The following is an 18061-nucleotide window of genomic DNA, read 5'->3' on the forward strand; positions in this document are numbered from 1 at the left end:
TGGTAGGTCTGTGTCTTTATTCCTGTCTTACCCCTAGGTTCTTCATGACATTTTTTTTTTCTTAAATTCCATATATATGTGTCAGCATATGGTATTTGTCTTTCTCTTTCTGACTTACTTCACTCTGTATGACAGACTCTAGGTCCATCCACCTCATTACAAATAGCTCAATTTCGTTTCTTTTTATGGCTGAGTAATATTGCATTGTATATATGTGCCACATCTTCTTTATCCATTCATCCGATGATGGACACTTAGGTTGTTTCCATCTCCTGGCTATTGTAAATAGAGCTGCAATGAACATTTTGGTACATGACTCTTTTTGAATTATGGTTTTCTCAGGGTATATGCCCAGTAGTGGGATTGCTGGGTCATATGGTAGTTCTATTTGTAGTTTTTTAAGGAACCTCCATACTGTTCTCCATAGTGGCTGTACCAATTCACATTCCCACCAGCAGTGCAAGAGTGTTCCCTTTTCTCCACACCCTCTCCAGCATTTATTGTTTCTAGATTTTTTGATGATGGCCATTCTGACTGGTGTGAGATGATATCTCATTGTAGTTTTGATTTGCATTTCTCTAATGATTAGTGATGTTGAGCATTCTTTCATGTGTTTGTTGGCAGTCTGTATATCTTCTTTGGAGAAATGTCTATTTAGGTCTTCTGCCCATTTTTGGATTGGGTTGTTTGTTTTTTTGATATTGAGCTGCATGAGCTGCTTGTAAATTTTGGAGATTAATCCTTTGTCAGTTGCTTCATTTGCAAATATTTTCTCCCATTCTGAGGTTTGTCTTTTGGTTTTGTTTATGGTTTCCTTTGCTGTGCAAAAGCTTTGAAGTTTCATTAGGTCCCATTTGTTTATTTTTGTTTTTATTTCTATTTCTCTGGGAGGTGGGTCAGAAAGGATCTTGCTGTGATTTATGTCATAGAGTGTTCTGCCTATGTTTTCCTCTAAGAGTTTGATAGTTTCTGCCCTTGCATTTAGGTCTTTAATCCATTTTGAGCTTATTTTTGTATATGGTGTTAGGGAGTGATCTAATCTCATACTTTTACATGTATCTGTCCAGTTTTCCCAGCACCACTTATTGAAGAGGCTGGCCTTTCTCCACTGTACATTCCTGCCTCCTTTATCAAAGATAAGGTGACCATATGTGCGTGGGTTTATCTCTGGACTTTCTATCCTGTTCCATTGATCTATCTTTCTGTTTTTGTGCCAGAACCATACTGTCTTGATTACTGTAGCTTTGTAGTATAGTCTGAAGTCAGGGAGCCTGATTCCTCCAGCTCCGTTTTTAGTTCTCAAGATTGCTTTGGCTATTCGGGGTCTTTTGTGTTTCCATACAAATTGTGAAATTTTTTGTTCTAGTTCTGTGAAAAATGCCATTGGTAGTTTGATAGGGATTTCATTGAATCTGTAGATTGCTTTGGGTAGTAGAGTCATTTTCACAATGTTGATTCTTCCAATCCAAGAACATGGTATATCTCTCCATCTATTTGTATCATCTTTAATTTCTTTCATCAGTGTCTTATAATTTTCTGCATACAGGTCTTTTGTCTCCTTAGGTAGGTTTATTCCTAGATATTTCATTCTTTTTGTTGCAGTGGTAAATGGGAGTGTTTTCTTGATTTCACTTTCAGATTTTTCATTGAGTCTTAATTAATTTGAGGATTATTGTGAGGCTTAACTAATATGTAAAACCCCCCAAAGAGGGTTTTATACATAAAGCACTAAGTAGGTGCTCAGTAAGTAGCTGTAATTATTATTGCTTCAATTATATGAGAAGTAATGTATAATCTCTGAAAAGCAAACAGATTTTGCTTTTTACTCTGCATTTTGCTTTCCTGCGCCAGCACATACCTTGATCCGTTAAAGAGAAGTGCTCGGCCCTTACATTATTTATTTATTCAGTAAATACTGACTGCCTGCTATGTGTCAGGCACTATTCTTGGTGCAGAGGATACAGTAGTAAATACAAAAGAGAAAAATTCCTATCCTCATCAAGTTTATATTCTAATAAGGGGAGCAGACAAATTTGAATAGCATGATCTGGTACCATGAAATTCTGTGTGATTCTTGTCACTTCATTATATTGTTCAATAAATGTATTCTCACGTTCATTTGTTTTTAGTATCCCACACTAAGTAGTTCCTCACAGTGCTTCCACTGATCTCTGTGACTTTCTTTCTTGGCTGTTACATCAGTTTTCCACTGTGTTAAGGAGGTAGGCTACCGACAGTGGGGAGGTAATAGAACAGCAAGTTTATCACCAAAACCCAGAACTAAGGATGATTGGGAATACTAATTCTCAGAAGTTAGGCTAAGGAGCAAGGGGATAATGTCTGAGCCCTTATTCTTGCCTTTACAGGGCAGACTGTAGAAATTTAAGAACTGAAAGGGACTCTAATCTCCATGTTTACAAACCCAGAAATTGAGGCCCATGGAAAGGAAGTGACTTGCTCAAGGTCACAGAGCAGCTCCAGGAGATACTGGTCTCTTAAATGCCAATTTGATGCTCTGTTTACTTGTTCTACATATCTGAAAGTTTTCTTTGGAAAACTGTTCACTCTTCTTTAATTTGGTTCTATGAGAACTCCTTCAGTTAGGGGCAAGGAGATAAGAAAGGAGACAAGAAAGTCTGAGAAGAGCAAAAGGCTGTAGAACAGAGAGCATACCTGTGACTCTGCTAAGCACTATTGACTTGGGTTGTCAGCAAGAGCTGCATGGAGTAGAACTAACCTTTCATCTTTGGAATGGAGTTGTATTGCTGATTATCCGCTTTGGTTCATTGGCTCATTATCCATTTGATATGGGCTGTTCTGTGGCGGGGGGATTTTCAGTATCTAACGTGATGTGGTTGAATGTATTTTTACTCAAGTAGACCTACGAGAAGTCCAAGAACCCATAAGATTTTTTTAAACCATTAATAAATCTGTCAATCTGAGCCATTTGGAAAGAGGAACGTTCTAGCTTAATATATTGCCTTGACAAGTGATGTACTCTTTCACATCGTGTTGGTCTCTCTTCCAAGTAAGAAGCATGCTAAACTTAGTTTCTCAGCTGAATGTTGGGTCATCTTTTTAACTGTACATGTGCAGATGACTCATATTTGTATTCCTTTACTTCCCAGTTAGAATTGTTTTATGTAATTTAGGTCCTTTTATTTATTGCATAGTTGTAAAGCATTTTTATAAACTGTTTAAATAATTGGTTTTCTTGATGAAAATATTTGATTTTCCTTTACGTCTCCTGCTCATTTGTCACATTTTTCTTTTCCCACCCATAGTCCTACTTTTTTCCAGGCAGAGCTGTGGATCAAAGAATTGTAAGTTATTATTTTTGGTATCATTTTTCCCTCTCTGTCACTTTCTTTTCAGTTAGAAGAAATCAATTAGCCAATCACCCTACCTGTTTTTAGTCAGTAAAAATTTCCTGTGTTTGTCTATATAGAAAATAACTTTTAAATTATTGGGTTTTAAAGGTTCTGTTGGAGTTGGGACATATCTATGCTCAGGTTTATTAAATCTGTAACAATTGTTGAAGCTCAACTGAATTGGAAAAATATTTCAAAGTTAGCTATTATATAGAAAGGAAAGCAAGTGCCTTTATTTTCACATTGATAAAATTAATTTATTGAATAATCTTTAGTTCTGGAGCTTGCGAAATCACTGAAAGTTTAGTCTCTAGTTTCAAGGACTCACTTTGAGTTATCCAAACCCCCGGTCTAGCTGATTTTTTTTTAAGAAAAAAAGAAACCCATATTTCTTCTTCTGGATCATAAATACAATATTTGAACTAAAACCTCGATGATATCTTGTATTATTCTCTTCTTTGGGATTCAGTTTCATTTTTGGATTTCTAGAATGAAGCTTCACTTTTTCCATAATCTTAGAAGCATGTTTTTAAAAAAGGACTCCACATTTACGAACACAACAGTCACTTGTTCATGTTTAGCAACAAACTAGTAATTTTCATTATTTCAACAAAAAATAATAGGATAATTTCAGTAACACCACGTGGTTTCACTTTGTCTTAAAGTAAATGTAGTGATAAGTTAGTATAAGGATTTTAAACTTTCTCTCTGAGGGTTTTATATTTAATGCTCATTGTGCGTCAGCAATGTTCTTGATGCTGAGAGAGTGGTCTGCATTTGTGTCACATTCCTTTTCATTTCCAAGGACTAGTGTTTATGATTCTCGAGCACGGGAAAGATTGCGCCAGATTGAAGAGCAGAAAGCACTGGCATTACAGCTTCAAAACCAGGTAAAACAATATTTTTGAGATAATAAATGAATAGCACATCCAGGTTGAAACTAATTTTAGAAGGTTACCTGGATTTGGGATCAAAGTTGTAACTGCAAGATAGTGTGGTAGCATAGCATTGTATGATAAGTGGTCTATGTTCTTGGTCTCTTCAGCTAGTACTACTTAGTGTACATAGACAAATAGTAGATTTCTTTATTCCACTTATTTTGAAGCTCTGTTTTTCAGAGACTGCAGGAACAAGAACATTCAGTACATGATTCAGTAGAATTGCATCTTCGTGTGCCTCTTGAAAAGGAGATTCCTGTCACGATCGCCCAAGAAACAGGAAAAAAAGGTCATAAATTAACGGAGAGCGAAGATGAATTTCCTGAAATCACAGAGGTAAACTATATACTCTAAATTCCTACACTAGCAAGTGTTGTGTTTAGAGAGAATTCTTTGGACAACTTTCAAACATAAAAGTAATCTGGTATTTAAATTGTATTGCATACTCCTGCTTTCATTTGTATTGCATACCAATCTTGGCTTTATTTTTAAAGGATTATTGAAAATTCAGGAAAGAATTATGGGTGACTTATAGTGACTTCAGTAAAAAAGCATTTAATAAATTTGTGTTTCATTTCATGTGCACTTTTACTTAATGCATGTGTCTGGTACTTTGATATCAAATAGTAAGTTGAGCCTTACCTTTTTTTTTAAGCAATAAAACACAGACTAAAAATTTGGAAAATACATAAAAGTCTGCATACATTTAAAAATCTGTTTCTTAATTCATTCTTCTGTTTGAAAAACTATCATATAGCTGGTGAATGTAACACATTTATTATAGTTGTGCTGAATTCCACAGTTTTACATTAAAAAAGTAAAACAAATTTTTCTAGGAAAATGTTTCTAAAAGACTTCACTACCTTTATTTCCTTATTGCCTTTAAGAAAGATTCTATTTCTCAGGAAATTGTTTGGACCAAAGGTATAAAATATAATTAGGTCTTCTCATGAACTTAGGAAATTTGACAGCAAAAGGTTATTTCAGACTTCAGGAATAATATGAAACAAGGGTCTGAAATGTACTGAAACAGAGAAGGGAGGACAAGCTAGGATGGAAGGAAGTAATCAGGGAGATTACTGGAAGGAATAGAAACCAAAATGTTAGAAGTAAATAGTTGATTTAAGTCTAGGGATTTCATGGAGCTTGGTGAGAGATTGCTATGTCTAAGGCCATGTATGCTTGATCTCTGACACTTCTTGGTTCCCTAGGAAATGGAGAAAGAAATAAAGAATGTATTTCGTAATGGGAACCAGGATGAAGTTCTGAGTGAAGCATTCCGCTTGACCATTACACGCAAAGATATTCAAACTCTAAACCATCTGAACTGGCTCAATGATGAGGTAATCTCACACTCGTTTTTATATTCAAAGAGTAAGTGAACATCAAGTGGAAACGAAAGGTATTATTTCACTGTTTCTCAAAGTGTGGTCCTTGGATGACCTGCTTCAGAATCAGCTCTCACAGGCCTCTCCATTCTCCTGAATAAGTTTGAGGCAGTGTGGTAGAGTGATGTATTTTAAACAAACATCTCAGGTGTTTTTTTAATGTACCTTAATGTCTGAGAACTGCTGATTTATCTCTTTTTTTTTGACATCTTTATTGGGGTATAATTGCTTTACAATGGTGTGTTAGTTTCTGCTTTATAACAAAGTGAATCAGTTATACATATACATATGTTCCCATATCTCTTCCCTCTTGCGTCTCCCTCCCTCCCACCCTCCCCATCCCGCCCCTCCAGGCCGTCACAAAGCACCAAGCTGATATCCCTGTTCTATGCGGCTGCTTCCCACTAGCTATCTACCTTACGTTTGTTAGTGTATATATGTCCATGCCTCTCTCTCGCTTTGTCACAGCTCACCCTTCGCCCTCCCCATATCCTCAAGTCCGTTCTCCAGTAGGTCTGTGTCTTTTTATGTGTTGAAGATTTGGATGCTGAGGGAGAGGACATTCGCTTATTGGTATTCTCGCTCTGTTTAAGGCACCACCTGCCCTGCAGTTCACATCTTTTGAGCAAATATTTAATAGCTGACCATGTTGCAGCATGAAGGAATACTTTGGGATTTCCATATAGGAATCCATTTCTACTACCCTTTCTGTCTCTACTTAGGTCATTTACGTTATGAGTGGGAAGCTTTCTAAAATAGTCTACATTTATACGTGTTATTTTTTAAACTGAATAGAAGTTACATTATTAAATATTTGATGTATTGAGTTAAAAAGGAAAAAAGGGTATGGCTCTCAGCTCCTGAGAGTTCTAATTATTTTACGTAGGTTAGTAACATTAGAATCTTTAAACTGATCTGTCCTATTCCTAAACCTGTAGGAGCCTACAGGCTTAGGAAGGATACTTTCACAGCAAAAGAGAGCTGGGTTGGGATTTTTTCCCTAAGTACCTGCCTCCTTTCTTAGGCCCACTAGGAGCATTCCTGCCTGATATCTTGGGTGTACTCAAGCTTCATAGCTATGGATACGTTTTAGATGCTCAATATAGTAAGCACTAGATATTCTAGGTACCTGTATCCTGGCCTTGTATGTTTAAAACCTTCCAAATACTAATATTGGCCAACGTCTGCTGGGCATTTACCTCATGTTATGCAGTATTTTTTTTGAACTCAAATACCTTTTTTTTTTTTTTCTGGTACATGGGCCTCTCACTGTTGTAGCCCCCCCTGTTGCGGAGCACAGGCTCCGGACGCACAGGCTCAGTGGCCGTGGCTTACGGGCCCAGCCGCTCCGCGGCATGTGGGATCTTCCCGGACCCGGGCATGAACCTGTGTCCCCTGCATCGGCAGGCGGACTCTCAACCACTGCGCCACCAGGGAAGCCCCCAAATACCTTTTTTTTAAAAAACATCTTTATTGGAATATAATTGCTTTACAGTGTTGTGTTAGTTTCTGCTGTATAACAAAGTGAATCAGCTATATGTAAACATATATCCCCATATCCCCTCCGTCTTGCGTCTCCCTCCCACCCTCCCTATCCCACCCCTCTAGGTGGTCACAAAGCATTGAGCTGATCTCCCTGTGCTATGCGGCTACTTCCCACTAGCTATCTGTTTTGCATTTGGTAGTGTGTATATGTCAGTGCTACTTTCTCACTTTGTTCCAGCTTACCCTTCCCCCTCCCCGTGTCCTCAAGTTCATTCTCTACGTCTGCATCTTTATTCCTGTCCTGTCCCTAGGTTCATCAGAACCATTTTTTTAGATTCCATGTATATATGTTAGCATACGGGATTTGTTTTTCTCTTTCTGACTTACTTCACTCTGTATGACAGACTCTAGGTCCACCCATATCACTACAAATAACTCAATTTTGTTTCTTTTTATGGCTGAGTAATATTCCATTGTGTATATGTGCCACATCTTCTCTATGCATTGGACACTTAGGTTGCTTCTATGTCCTGGCTATTGTAAATAGTGCTGCAGTGAACGTTGTGGTATGTCTCTTTTTGAATTATGGTTTTCTCAGGGCATATGCCCAGTAGTGGGATTGCTGGGTCATATGGTAGTTCTATTTTTAGTTTTTTAAGAAACCTCCATACTGTTCTCCATAGTGACTGTATCATTTTACATTCCCATCAACAGTGCAAGAGGGTTCCCTTTTTTCCACACTCTCTCCAGCATGTATTGTTTGTAGATTTTTTTGACGATGGCCATTCTGACCAGTGTGAGGTGATAACCTCATTATGCTTTTGATTTGCATTTCTCTAATGATTAATGATGTTGAGCATCCTTTCATGTGTTTGTTGGCAATCTGTATATCTTCTTTGGAGAAATGTCTATTTAGTTCTTCTGCCCATTTTTGGATTGGGTTGTTTGTTTTTTTGATATTGAGCTGCATGAGCTGCTTGTATATTTTGGAGATTAATCTTTTGTCAGTTGTTTCATTTGCAAATATTTTCTCCCATTCTGAGGGTTGTCTTTCGTCTTGTTTATGGTTTATTCTAAGTGTTTTATGTGTTCTACTCATGTCATAGTCACCACAACCCTTGAAGGTAGATACTGTAATTTTATCATCTCCATTTAATAAAGAAACAAGGCATAGAAAGATTAAGAAACTTGCAAAGTTACATGACTAGTAAGTAGCAGAGCCAGGATTCAGACTCAAGCATTGGGTCTTATCTATTATGTCATACTGCCTCAGAATCTTAAATTGGATCCCGTTTTAGGATTAGATGTATAGGATTTGAGAACCATGTCTTGTCCAGTAGGTTGATTTTCTATGGGGCCAGCTGAACTAACCCTACTGTCTTTGCCATTGGTGAGTTTATAAGATATAAATTTCAGAAGTTCATCACTCCCTGAATAATATCTTTGACAAAGAATAGTAAAGAAATTATGGTTTGATGTCTTGCTTTAGGGGAAACATCCCTTGCTTCTTGTGGCTCAGAATAGTGATATTAGAACATTGGGTCAAATAACAGGGGAAAAAAAGAGCTCACGAAATCAAAGGGCAAAATGAAAATCAATAACAGTCATAAGTATCCACCAATTAAGTGTTTTCGATTTGGAGATACTAATCTGTGGTCTTTTACCATTTCTTGACTGCCACTGCTAAATGGGAAAGAGTCAGTTATTCTATAGGGATTGTAGCTCGTGTTTGTTGTAAATTATACAGAACCTTCTAGGGGGCAGCAATGAGTAGGATATGAGCTGAGTTCTTGCTATATATTCTGGTATTACCTCAGTGAGCTCCCTTACAGAGGCAGCATTCATCAGGACATATTTTCCATTCCCTGGGCCCACCAGAGGCTGGATTTTTACCAAACAAAGTTCATGGAAATTACATTACTTAGAAGAGACAAGGGAAAGGAAAGATTCCTTGCCTACTTTATCTCTACCACACCTACCCATAACTTTTGTAAGGAGTACTTGTCTTCTGAGTTCAGAATAATGTTAACCTTGAAAGCAGGTGCAAATTCACATGTCCATGATGATGATGAGAACTGTTATAATAAGTACTTTAATAACTATTTTAACTATTTTAAAAAGCACCATTTTCAAAGTACCACATTTCTCAGGCTTTTAGAATTACTGCCCTTGAGAAGCTAATACCATTCTGAAGGGGAATTAGTAGATATCCTTAATTATTCATAATCATTTTAAAATACTTAATTCCATTTCTCAATTGTGAACTCTCAATCTTTTGCAAGTAATTTGCTCTCTCTTCAATGCTATTCTCCTTCCCGCAAACAGATATTTTCATTAATAACCATTTCTTTTCTTTTCATTTCTCATGTCAGTTTTATAGGCTGCATTAAAATTTTCTCCAAAAGAAGGTGGTTGACACGTTATTTCTACTGTTTTATAGACAAGGAGTATAAGGTCCTAGAAATGAAAGGGATCAGGTTTAGTTTATAAGGAAAGTAAAATCCAGAAGTCCTGTCTTTGGGATATGTACAGAAAGCCATTAGGCTACCCTTTCTCTGCTCTCTTTCCTAAAACAAGAGTAGGCCACAGTGCCTGTTCATACAATAGGCTTTCTAACATGTTTTTTTTTTTTCTTAACATCTTTATTGGAGTATAATTGCTTTACAGTGTTGTGTTAGTTTCTGCTGTATAACAAAGTGAATGTCCTCCAGTCCATTCTCTACGTCTGTGTCTTTATTCCTGTCCTGCCCCTAGGTTCATCACAACCATTGTTACTTAGATTCCATGTGTCTGTGTTAGCATACGGTATTTGTTTTTCCCTTTCTGACTTACTTCACTCTGTATGACAGACTCTCAGTCCATCCACCTCACTACAAATAACTCAATTTCGTTTCTTTTTATGGCTGAGTAATATTCCATTGTATACATGCGCCACTTCTTTATCCATTCATCTGTCCCTGGACACTTAGGTTGCTTCCATGTCCTGGCTATTGTAGATAGAGCTGCAATGAACATTGTGGTACATGACTCTGTTTTTTATTTTTTACTTTAAAATATTTTTATTTATTTGTTTTTATTTTTGGCTGTATTGGGTCTTTGTTGCTGTGCTCGGGCTTTCTCTAGTTGTGGTGAGTGCAGGCTACTGTTTGTTGCGGTGCGCAGGCTTCTCATTGTCGTGGCTTCTCTTGTTGCAGAGCATGGGCTCTAGGCACAAGAGCTTCAGTAGTTGTGGCTCGCGGTCTCTAGAGCGCAGGCTCAGTAGTTGTGGCGCATGGGCTTAGTTGCTCCGTGGCATGTGGGATCTTCCCAGACCAGGGCTCGAACCCATGTCCCCTGCATTGGCAGGCGGATTCTTAACCACTGCACCACTAGGGAAGCCCCCATGACTCTTTTTGAATTATGCTTTTCTCAGGGTATATGCACAGTAGTGGGATTGCTGGGTCATATGGTAATTCTATTTTTAGTTTTTTAGGGAACCTCCATACTGTTCTCCATAGTGGCTGTATCAATTTACATTCCCACCAACAGGGCAAGAGGGTTCCCTTTTCTCCACACCCTCTCCAACATTTATTGTTTGTAGGGTTTTTGATGATGGCCATTCTGACCAGTGTGAGGTGATACCTCATTGTAGTTTTGATTTGCATTTCTCTAATGATTAGTGATGTTGAGCATCCTTTCATGTGTTCATTGGCAATCTGTATATCTTCTTTGGAGAAATGTCTGTTTAGTTCTTCTGCCCATTTTTGGGTTGGGTTGTTTGTTTTTTTGATATTGAGCTGCATGAGCTGCTTGTATATTTTGGAGATTAATTCTTTGTCAGTTGCTTCGTTTGCAAATATTTTCTCCCATTCTGAGGGTTATCTTTTCGTCTTGTTTATGGTTTCCTTTGCTGTGCAAAAGCTTTTAAGTTTCATTAGGTTCCATTTGTTTGTTTTTGTTTCTATTTCTCTAGGAGGTGGGTCAAAAAGGATCTTGCTGTGATTTATGTCATAGAGTGTTCTGCCTATGTTTTCCTCTAAGAGTTTTATAGTGTCTGGCCTTACATTTAGGTCTTTAATTCATTTTGAGTTTATTTTTGTGTATGGTGTTAGGAAGTGTTCTAATTTCATTCGTTTACATGTATCTGTCCAGTTTTCCCAGCACCACTTATTGAAGAGGCTGTCTTTTCTCCATTGTATACTCTTGCCTCCTTTATCAAAGATAAGGTAACCATATGTGTGTGGGTTTATCTCTGGGCTTCTATCCTGTTCCATTGATCTATATTTCTGTTTTTGTGCCAGTGCCATACTGCCTTGATTTCTGTAGCTTTGTAGTATAGTCTGAAGTCCAGGAGACTGATTCCTCCAGCTCAGTTCTTCTTTCTCAAGATTGCTTTGACTATTCAGGGTCTTTCGTTTCCATACAAATGGTGCAATTTTTTGTTCCAATTCTGTGAAAAATGCCATTGGTAGTTTGATAGGTATTGCATTGAATCTGTAGATTGTTTGGGGTGGTATAGTCAGTTTCACAATGTTGATTCTTCCAATCCAAGAACATAGTATATCTCTCCATCTGTTTGTATCATCTTTAATTTCTTTCATCAGTGTCTTATAGTTTTCTGCAAACAGGTCTTTTATCTCCTTAGGTAGGTTTATTCCTAGGTATTTTATTCTTTTTGTTGCAGTGGTAAATGGGAGTGTTTCCTTAATTTCTCTTTCAGGTTTTTCATCATTAGTGTATTAGAATGCAAAAGATTTCTGTACATTAATTTTGTATCCTGCTACTTTACCAAATTCATTGATTAGCTTTAGTAGTTTTCTGGTAGCATCTTTAGGATTCTCTATGTATAGTATCATGTCATCTGCAAACAGTGACAGTTTTATTTCTTCTTTTCTGGTTTGGATTCCTTTTATTTCTTTTTCTTCTCTGATTGCTGTGGCTAAAACTTCCAAAACTATGTTGAATAATAGTGGTGAGAGTGGGCAACCTTGTCTTGTTCCTGAACTTAGTTGAAATGGTTTCAATTTTTCACCATTGAGAATGATGCTGACTGTGGGTTTGTCATAGATAGCCTTTATTATGTGAGGTAGGTTCCCTCTGTGCTACTTTCTGGAGGCTTTTTATCATAAATGGGTGTTGAATTTTCTCAAAAGCTTTTTCTGCATCTATTGAGATGATCATATGGTTTTTCTCCTTCAGTTTGTTAATATGGTGTATCACATTGATTGATTTGCATATATTGAAGAATCCTTGCATTCCTGGGATAAACCCTACTGGATCAGGGTGTATGATCCTTTTAATGTGCTGTTGGATTCTGTTTGCTAGTATTTTGTTGAGGATTTTTGCATCTATGTTCATCAGAGATACTGGCCTGTAGTTTTCTTTTTTTGTGACATCTTTGTCTGGTTTTGGTATCAGGGTGATGGTGGCCTTTTAGAATGAGTTTGGGAGTGTTCCTCCCTCTGCTATATTTTGGAAGAGTTTTAGAAGGATAGGTGTTACCTCTTCTCTAAATGTTTGATAGAATTTGCTTGTGAAGCCATCTGGTCCTGGGCTTTTGTTTGCTGGAAGATTTTTAATCACAATTTCCATTTCAGTGCTTGTGATTGGTCTGTTTATGTTTTCTGTTTCTTTCTGGTTCAGTCTCGGAAGGTTGTGCTTTTCTAAGAATTTGTCCATTTCTTCCAGGTTGTCCATTTTACTGGAATAGAGTTGCTTGTAGTAATCTCTTATGATCCTTTGTATTTCTGCAGTATCAGTTGTTACTTCTCCTTTTTCATTTCTAATTCTGTTGAGTTGAGTCTTCTCCCTTTTTTCTTGATGAGTCTGGCTAATGGTTTATCAATTTTGTTTATCTCCTCAAAGATCCAGCTTTTAGTTTTATTGATCTTTGCTATTGTTTTCTTCATTTCTTTTTCATTTATTTCTGATCTGATCTTTATGATTTCTGTCCTTCTGCTAACCTTGGGGTTTTTTTTGTTCTTCGTTCTCTAATTGCTTTAGGTATGAGGTTAGGTTGTTTATTTGAGATGTTTCTTGTTTCTTGAGGTTGGATTATATTGCTCTAAACTTCCCTCTTAGAACTGCTTTTGCTGCATCCCATAGGTTTTGGGTCATCGTGTTTTCATTGTCATTTGTTTCTAGGTATTTTTTGATTTCCTCTTTGATTTCTTCAGTGATCTCTTGGTTATTAAGTAGTGTATTGTTTAGCCTCCATGTGTTTTTATTTTTTACAAATTTTTTCATGTAATTAATATCTAGTCTCATAGCATTGTGATCAGAAAAGATACTTGATACGATTCAATTTTCTTAAATTTACCAAGGCTTTTGTTGTCCCAACACATTTGTTGTCCCAAGATATGGTCTATCCTGGAGAATGTTCCATGAGCACTTGAGAAGAAAGTGTATTCTGTTGTTCTTGGATGGAATGTCCTGTAAATATCAATTAAGTCCATCTTGTTTAATGTGTCATTTAAAGATGTGTTTTCTTATTTATTTTCATTTTGGATGATCTGTCCATTGGTGAAAGTGGGGTGTTAAAGTCCCCTGCTATTATTGTGTTACTGTTGATTTCTCATTTTATGGCTGTTAGCATTTGCCTTATGTATTGAGGTGCTCCTATATTTGGTGCAGAAATATTTACAATTGTTATATCTTCTTGGATTGATCCCTTGATCATTATGTAGTGTCCTTCTTTGTCTCTTGTAATAGCCTTTATTTTAAAGTCTATTTTGTCTGATGTGAGAATTGCTACTCCAGCTTTCTTTTGTTTTTTTGGTTCAGTATGCAGGCCTCTCACTGTTGTGGCCTCTCCCGTTGCGGAGCACAGGCTCCGGACGCGCAGGCTCAGTGGCCATGGCTCATGGGCCCAGCCGCTCCGCGGCATGTGGGATCTTCCTGGACCGGGGCACGAACCTGTGTCCCCTTCATTGGCAGGCGGACTCCCAACCACTGTGCCACCAGGGAAGCCCCAGCTTTCTTTTGATTTCCATTTGCATGGAATATCTTTTTCCACCCCCTCACTTTCAGTCTGTATGTGTCCCTAGGTCTGAAGTGGGTCTCTTGTAGACAGCATATGTGCAGGTCTTGTTTTTGTATCCATTCAGCCAGTCTATGTCTTTTGGTTGGAGCATTTAATCCATTTACATTTAAGGTAATTATGGATATGTATGTTCCTATTACCGTTTTCTTAGTTGTTTTGCATTTGTTTTTATAAGTCTTTTCCTTCTCTTGTGTTTCCTGCCTCGAGAAGTTCCTTTCACATTTGTTGTAAAGCTGGTGTGGTGGTGCTGAATTCTCGTAACATTCTCGTAACTTTTGTTTATCTGTAAAGGTTTTAATTTCTCCCTCGAATCTGAATGAGGTCCTTGCTGAGTAGTGTAATCTTGGTTGTAGGTTTTTCCCTTTCATCACTTTAAATATGTCCTGCCACTCCGTTCTGACTTGCAGAATTTCTGCTGAAAAATCAGCTGTTAATCTTATGGGGATTCCCTTGTATGTTATTTGTTGCTTTTTCCTTGCTGCTTTTAATATTTTTTCTTTGTATTTAATTTTTGATAGTTTGATTAATATGTGTCTCAGAGTGTTTCTCTTTCGGTTTATCCTATATGGTTCTCTCTGTGTTTCCTGGACTTGATTCACTATTTCCTTTCCCATGTTAGGGAAGTTTTTGACTGTACTCTCTTCAAATATTTTCTCAGACCCTTTCTTTTTCTCTTCTTCTTCTGAGACCCATATAATTCGAATGTTGGTGTGTTTAGTGTTGTTCCAGAGGTCTCTGAGACTGTCCTCAATTCTTTTCATTCTTTTTTCTTTATTCTGCTCCCTGGCAGTTATTTCCACCATTTTGACTTCCAGCTCACTTATCCGTTCTTCTGTTATTGATTCCTTCTAGAGTATTTTTAATTTCAGTAATTGTGTTGTTCATCACTGTTTGTTTTCTCTTTAGTTTTTCTAGATCCTTGTTAAATGTTTCTTGCATTTTCTCTATTCTGTTTCCAAGATTTTGGATTATCTTTACTATCATTCCTCTGAATTCTTTTTCGGGTAGTTTGCCTATTTCTTCTTCATTATTTGGTCTTGTAGGTTTTACCTTGCTCCTTCATTTTTAACATATTGTTTTGTTGTTTCATTTTTTGTTTTTTTTTGATGGTTGGTGCTGTATTCCTGTCTTACTGGTTGTTTGGCCTGAGACGTCCAGCACTGGAGTTTGCAGGCAGTTGGATAGAGCTGGGTCTTTGTGTTGAGATGAGGACCTCCAGGAGGTCTCACTCTGATTAATATTACCTGGGGTTTGAGGTTCCTGTTAGTCCAGTGGTTTGGACTCAGAGCTCCCACTACGGGAGCTTGGGCCCAACCTCCACCCTGGGAACCAAGATCCCGCAAGGTTTGTGGCACGGTAAAAAAAAAGAAGAAAGAAAAAAAGGAGCAGTACAATATCAAAGAATAAAAGACAAAATAAAAGTAGAAAGATAAAAAATATATTAGGAAAAGTTAAAGTATAATTGAAACAACTGCAACAAGGCAAAATAAAACCACAACAGAAAAAAGGAAGAAAAGGCAGGGGTGGAGGACAAGCCAAAAGGAGAGATCACTAACAAAGTATAAAGAATAAAATAAAATTAGAAAAATAAAAGATTTATTAGTAAAAATAAAAATATAAAAGAATCAACAACAATGAATCAACAAGGTAAAACAGAACCCCAATCTAAAAGAAAAAAAGGAAAAAAAAAAAAAAACCTTGGCCATGGGGCGGAGTTTAGGCTGGGGTGGCACTTAGGCAGGGACGGTGTTTAGAGTGGGGCAGGACCTAGGCGGGTGGGGGGTGACATTTGAGCATGGAGTAGGGCCTAGGTGGGTGACATTTAAGTGTGGGGTGTGGCCTCTGCTTAGGACCTGTGGGGAAGAGGAGAGGCAGCATGTCCAAAGTAGGGCCTCAGGAGTGTGGAGTTCCGTAGTTTGGAGGTAGGGCGCTGAGTGAGGGTGTGTGGGTGGGGTTTAGGCCCAGCTCGTTGGAGGGGGTCTCCGAGTGTAGAGTCGAGGCCCTGGGTGGGGTTGTAGGGGCGGGGCTTGGGCTCTGCACTGCAGGAGGGAGGCTCCGAGGGCAGAGGATTAGGCCCAGGAGCCCAACAGGCTTCCTGGTGCCTAAGTGGACAGGGTGAGCAATGGCTCCGTTCCTTCGTGCCCCTCCCCCACTATCTCGCCCAGGGTCTCCTGTTGCTCCTGGACCACTAACCGTGGGTGGGTCCCGCTGGCTGTAGGAACTCTTCCCCTCCCCCAGTCACCCCTCAGGGGTGCTGGTCCTGGAGGTCCGGCCTTAACTTTTGCTCCCCCTTCCCTCCCTCCCACTCCCTCAGGACCCACGTGGCTGGAGGGGGCCTCAGTGGGCAGAGGACCAGGCCCGGGATCTCAGCAGGTTCCTGGGGGTTCAAGTGGGCAGCGGAAACCTGGCCACACTCCATTTTGATCCTCTACCCTCCCAGTGGTTCCCCGATTTACCCCTTCTCCTCCCTCAGCCACCCCTCGGGGCACCAGTCCCATCCCGCCTCCACCTCTCCTCCCCCTTCCTTCCCCCAATGACCCACGTCCTACCCAGTTGCTGGGGGTTCCTCCCGCCCCCTTAGGTGTCCGTGGTCCCCCACTGGTGCCTGGTAGGTGCCCTAGTTGTGAGGAGGCATGAATTCCGCGTCCCCCTAGTATGCCATCTCGACTCCGCCGCCCCCAACATGTTTTTAAGAATGGATTTTTTTTTTTTTTTTTTTTTTTTGTCGTACGTGGGCCTCTCACTGTTGCGTCCTCTCCCGCTGCGGAGCATAGGCTCCAGACGCGCAGGCTCAGCGGCCATGGCTCACGGGCCCAGCTGCGTGGGATCCTCCTGGACCGGGCACGAATCCGCGTCCCCTGCATTGGCAGGTGGACTCTCAACCACTGCGCCACCAGGGAAGCCCAAGAATGGATTTTTGTATAGCTGAATACTTAAATTCTATACAGCTTCAAAGGACTAATGATTGACAGGATTAACATTTTACCTTCCTATAAGAAAATGAAACTTCTCAACATTGGAATGTGGGAAGTGGCTGCCTTGTAAAGAATAGAAAATGAGGCTGGAAAGCTAATGACATATAGACGGGGATTTCTTTACCAGGTCTGTGATTAGTTATTAAAAGAAATTCCTAATTAAGGGAAGGAAGACAGGGTTAAAGAGAGGAGGAATTAGTTGCAAAAGTAGATTGAAAGTCACAGTTAAACAAAAGGAAATATTTTTAAGTGTATGTCAGTACTAGAAATTATTATTTCCTGGAGATTGAGTTGAATAACTTCTGGAATCCAAGTCTAAGATTTTAGGTTAATGATCCTGAGGAGAGGACTACTTTAGGCTTTGTGTTTCTCTTTATGGCCTGCTAATTCTGCTTCTTAGAGGGCCTAAAAGTTGTTTTATAAAGCATCAGATAAATTTAGAAATACATGGAAATTATTTAGGCATACAAGTAAATGAATCGGACTTCTTCTGGTCTTGATAGAATAAAATGGATCAGATTTACTCTTTCAACTTAACTAGAAAACTAGATAAAACATCAAGCAAGAATTTTCAGACATTGGATAACAGTGATTCCTGAGAGAAGGGAAATGGAAAGGATGAGCCTATGATTTCCACAGCTTACTGGGGTGGTGTGTTGAGGGGAGAGAGCTGGTAAAGCCTGGCAGTGCCTGGCAGTCTTGTGAGTGGAGGAGACAGAGTTCAGGGAGGCCAAAGTGGCTAAGGTTTGTGAGATAAATACTGGAGGGGAAGTTGCTGAACAAAGAGAAAAAAGCTCCAGAGATGTGCAGTGGGCCCCTCTCAAATCTTTGGCTGAGTACTGATCTGTACATATATGGGGAGAAACTACCAGAGCCTGGAGAA

At 38.9% G+C, this 18061-nt stretch overlaps 1 protein-coding gene across 4 annotated transcripts in view; it reads left to right on the forward strand.

Moving 5' to 3' along the window:
* The window catches only part of SENP1 (SUMO specific peptidase 1), a 59297-nt gene that overhangs the window by 28959 nt on the left and 12277 nt on the right, over positions 1 to 18061 (forward strand). For all 4 annotated transcript variants that reach the window (XR_002176243.3, XM_019934537.3, XM_019934538.3 and 1 more), the window contains 4 exons: positions 3285 to 3323; positions 4177 to 4261; positions 4490 to 4645; positions 5521 to 5652. Coding sequence is in view for 3 of the 4 variants with exons in the window: in XM_019934537.3 (XP_019790096.1) it covers positions 3285 to 3323; positions 4177 to 4261; positions 4490 to 4645; positions 5521 to 5652 (412 nt within the window). In the remaining variant the exon portion in view is untranslated. The remainder of the gene's footprint in view (positions 1 to 3284; positions 3324 to 4176; positions 4262 to 4489; positions 4646 to 5520; positions 5653 to 18061) is intronic.

Source organism: Tursiops truncatus, chromosome 11 (genome assembly GCF_011762595.2).
Source record: "Tursiops truncatus isolate mTurTru1 chromosome 11, mTurTru1.mat.Y, whole genome shotgun sequence".
NCBI classification, from domain to species: Eukaryota; Metazoa; Chordata; class Mammalia; order Artiodactyla; family Delphinidae; genus Tursiops; species Tursiops truncatus.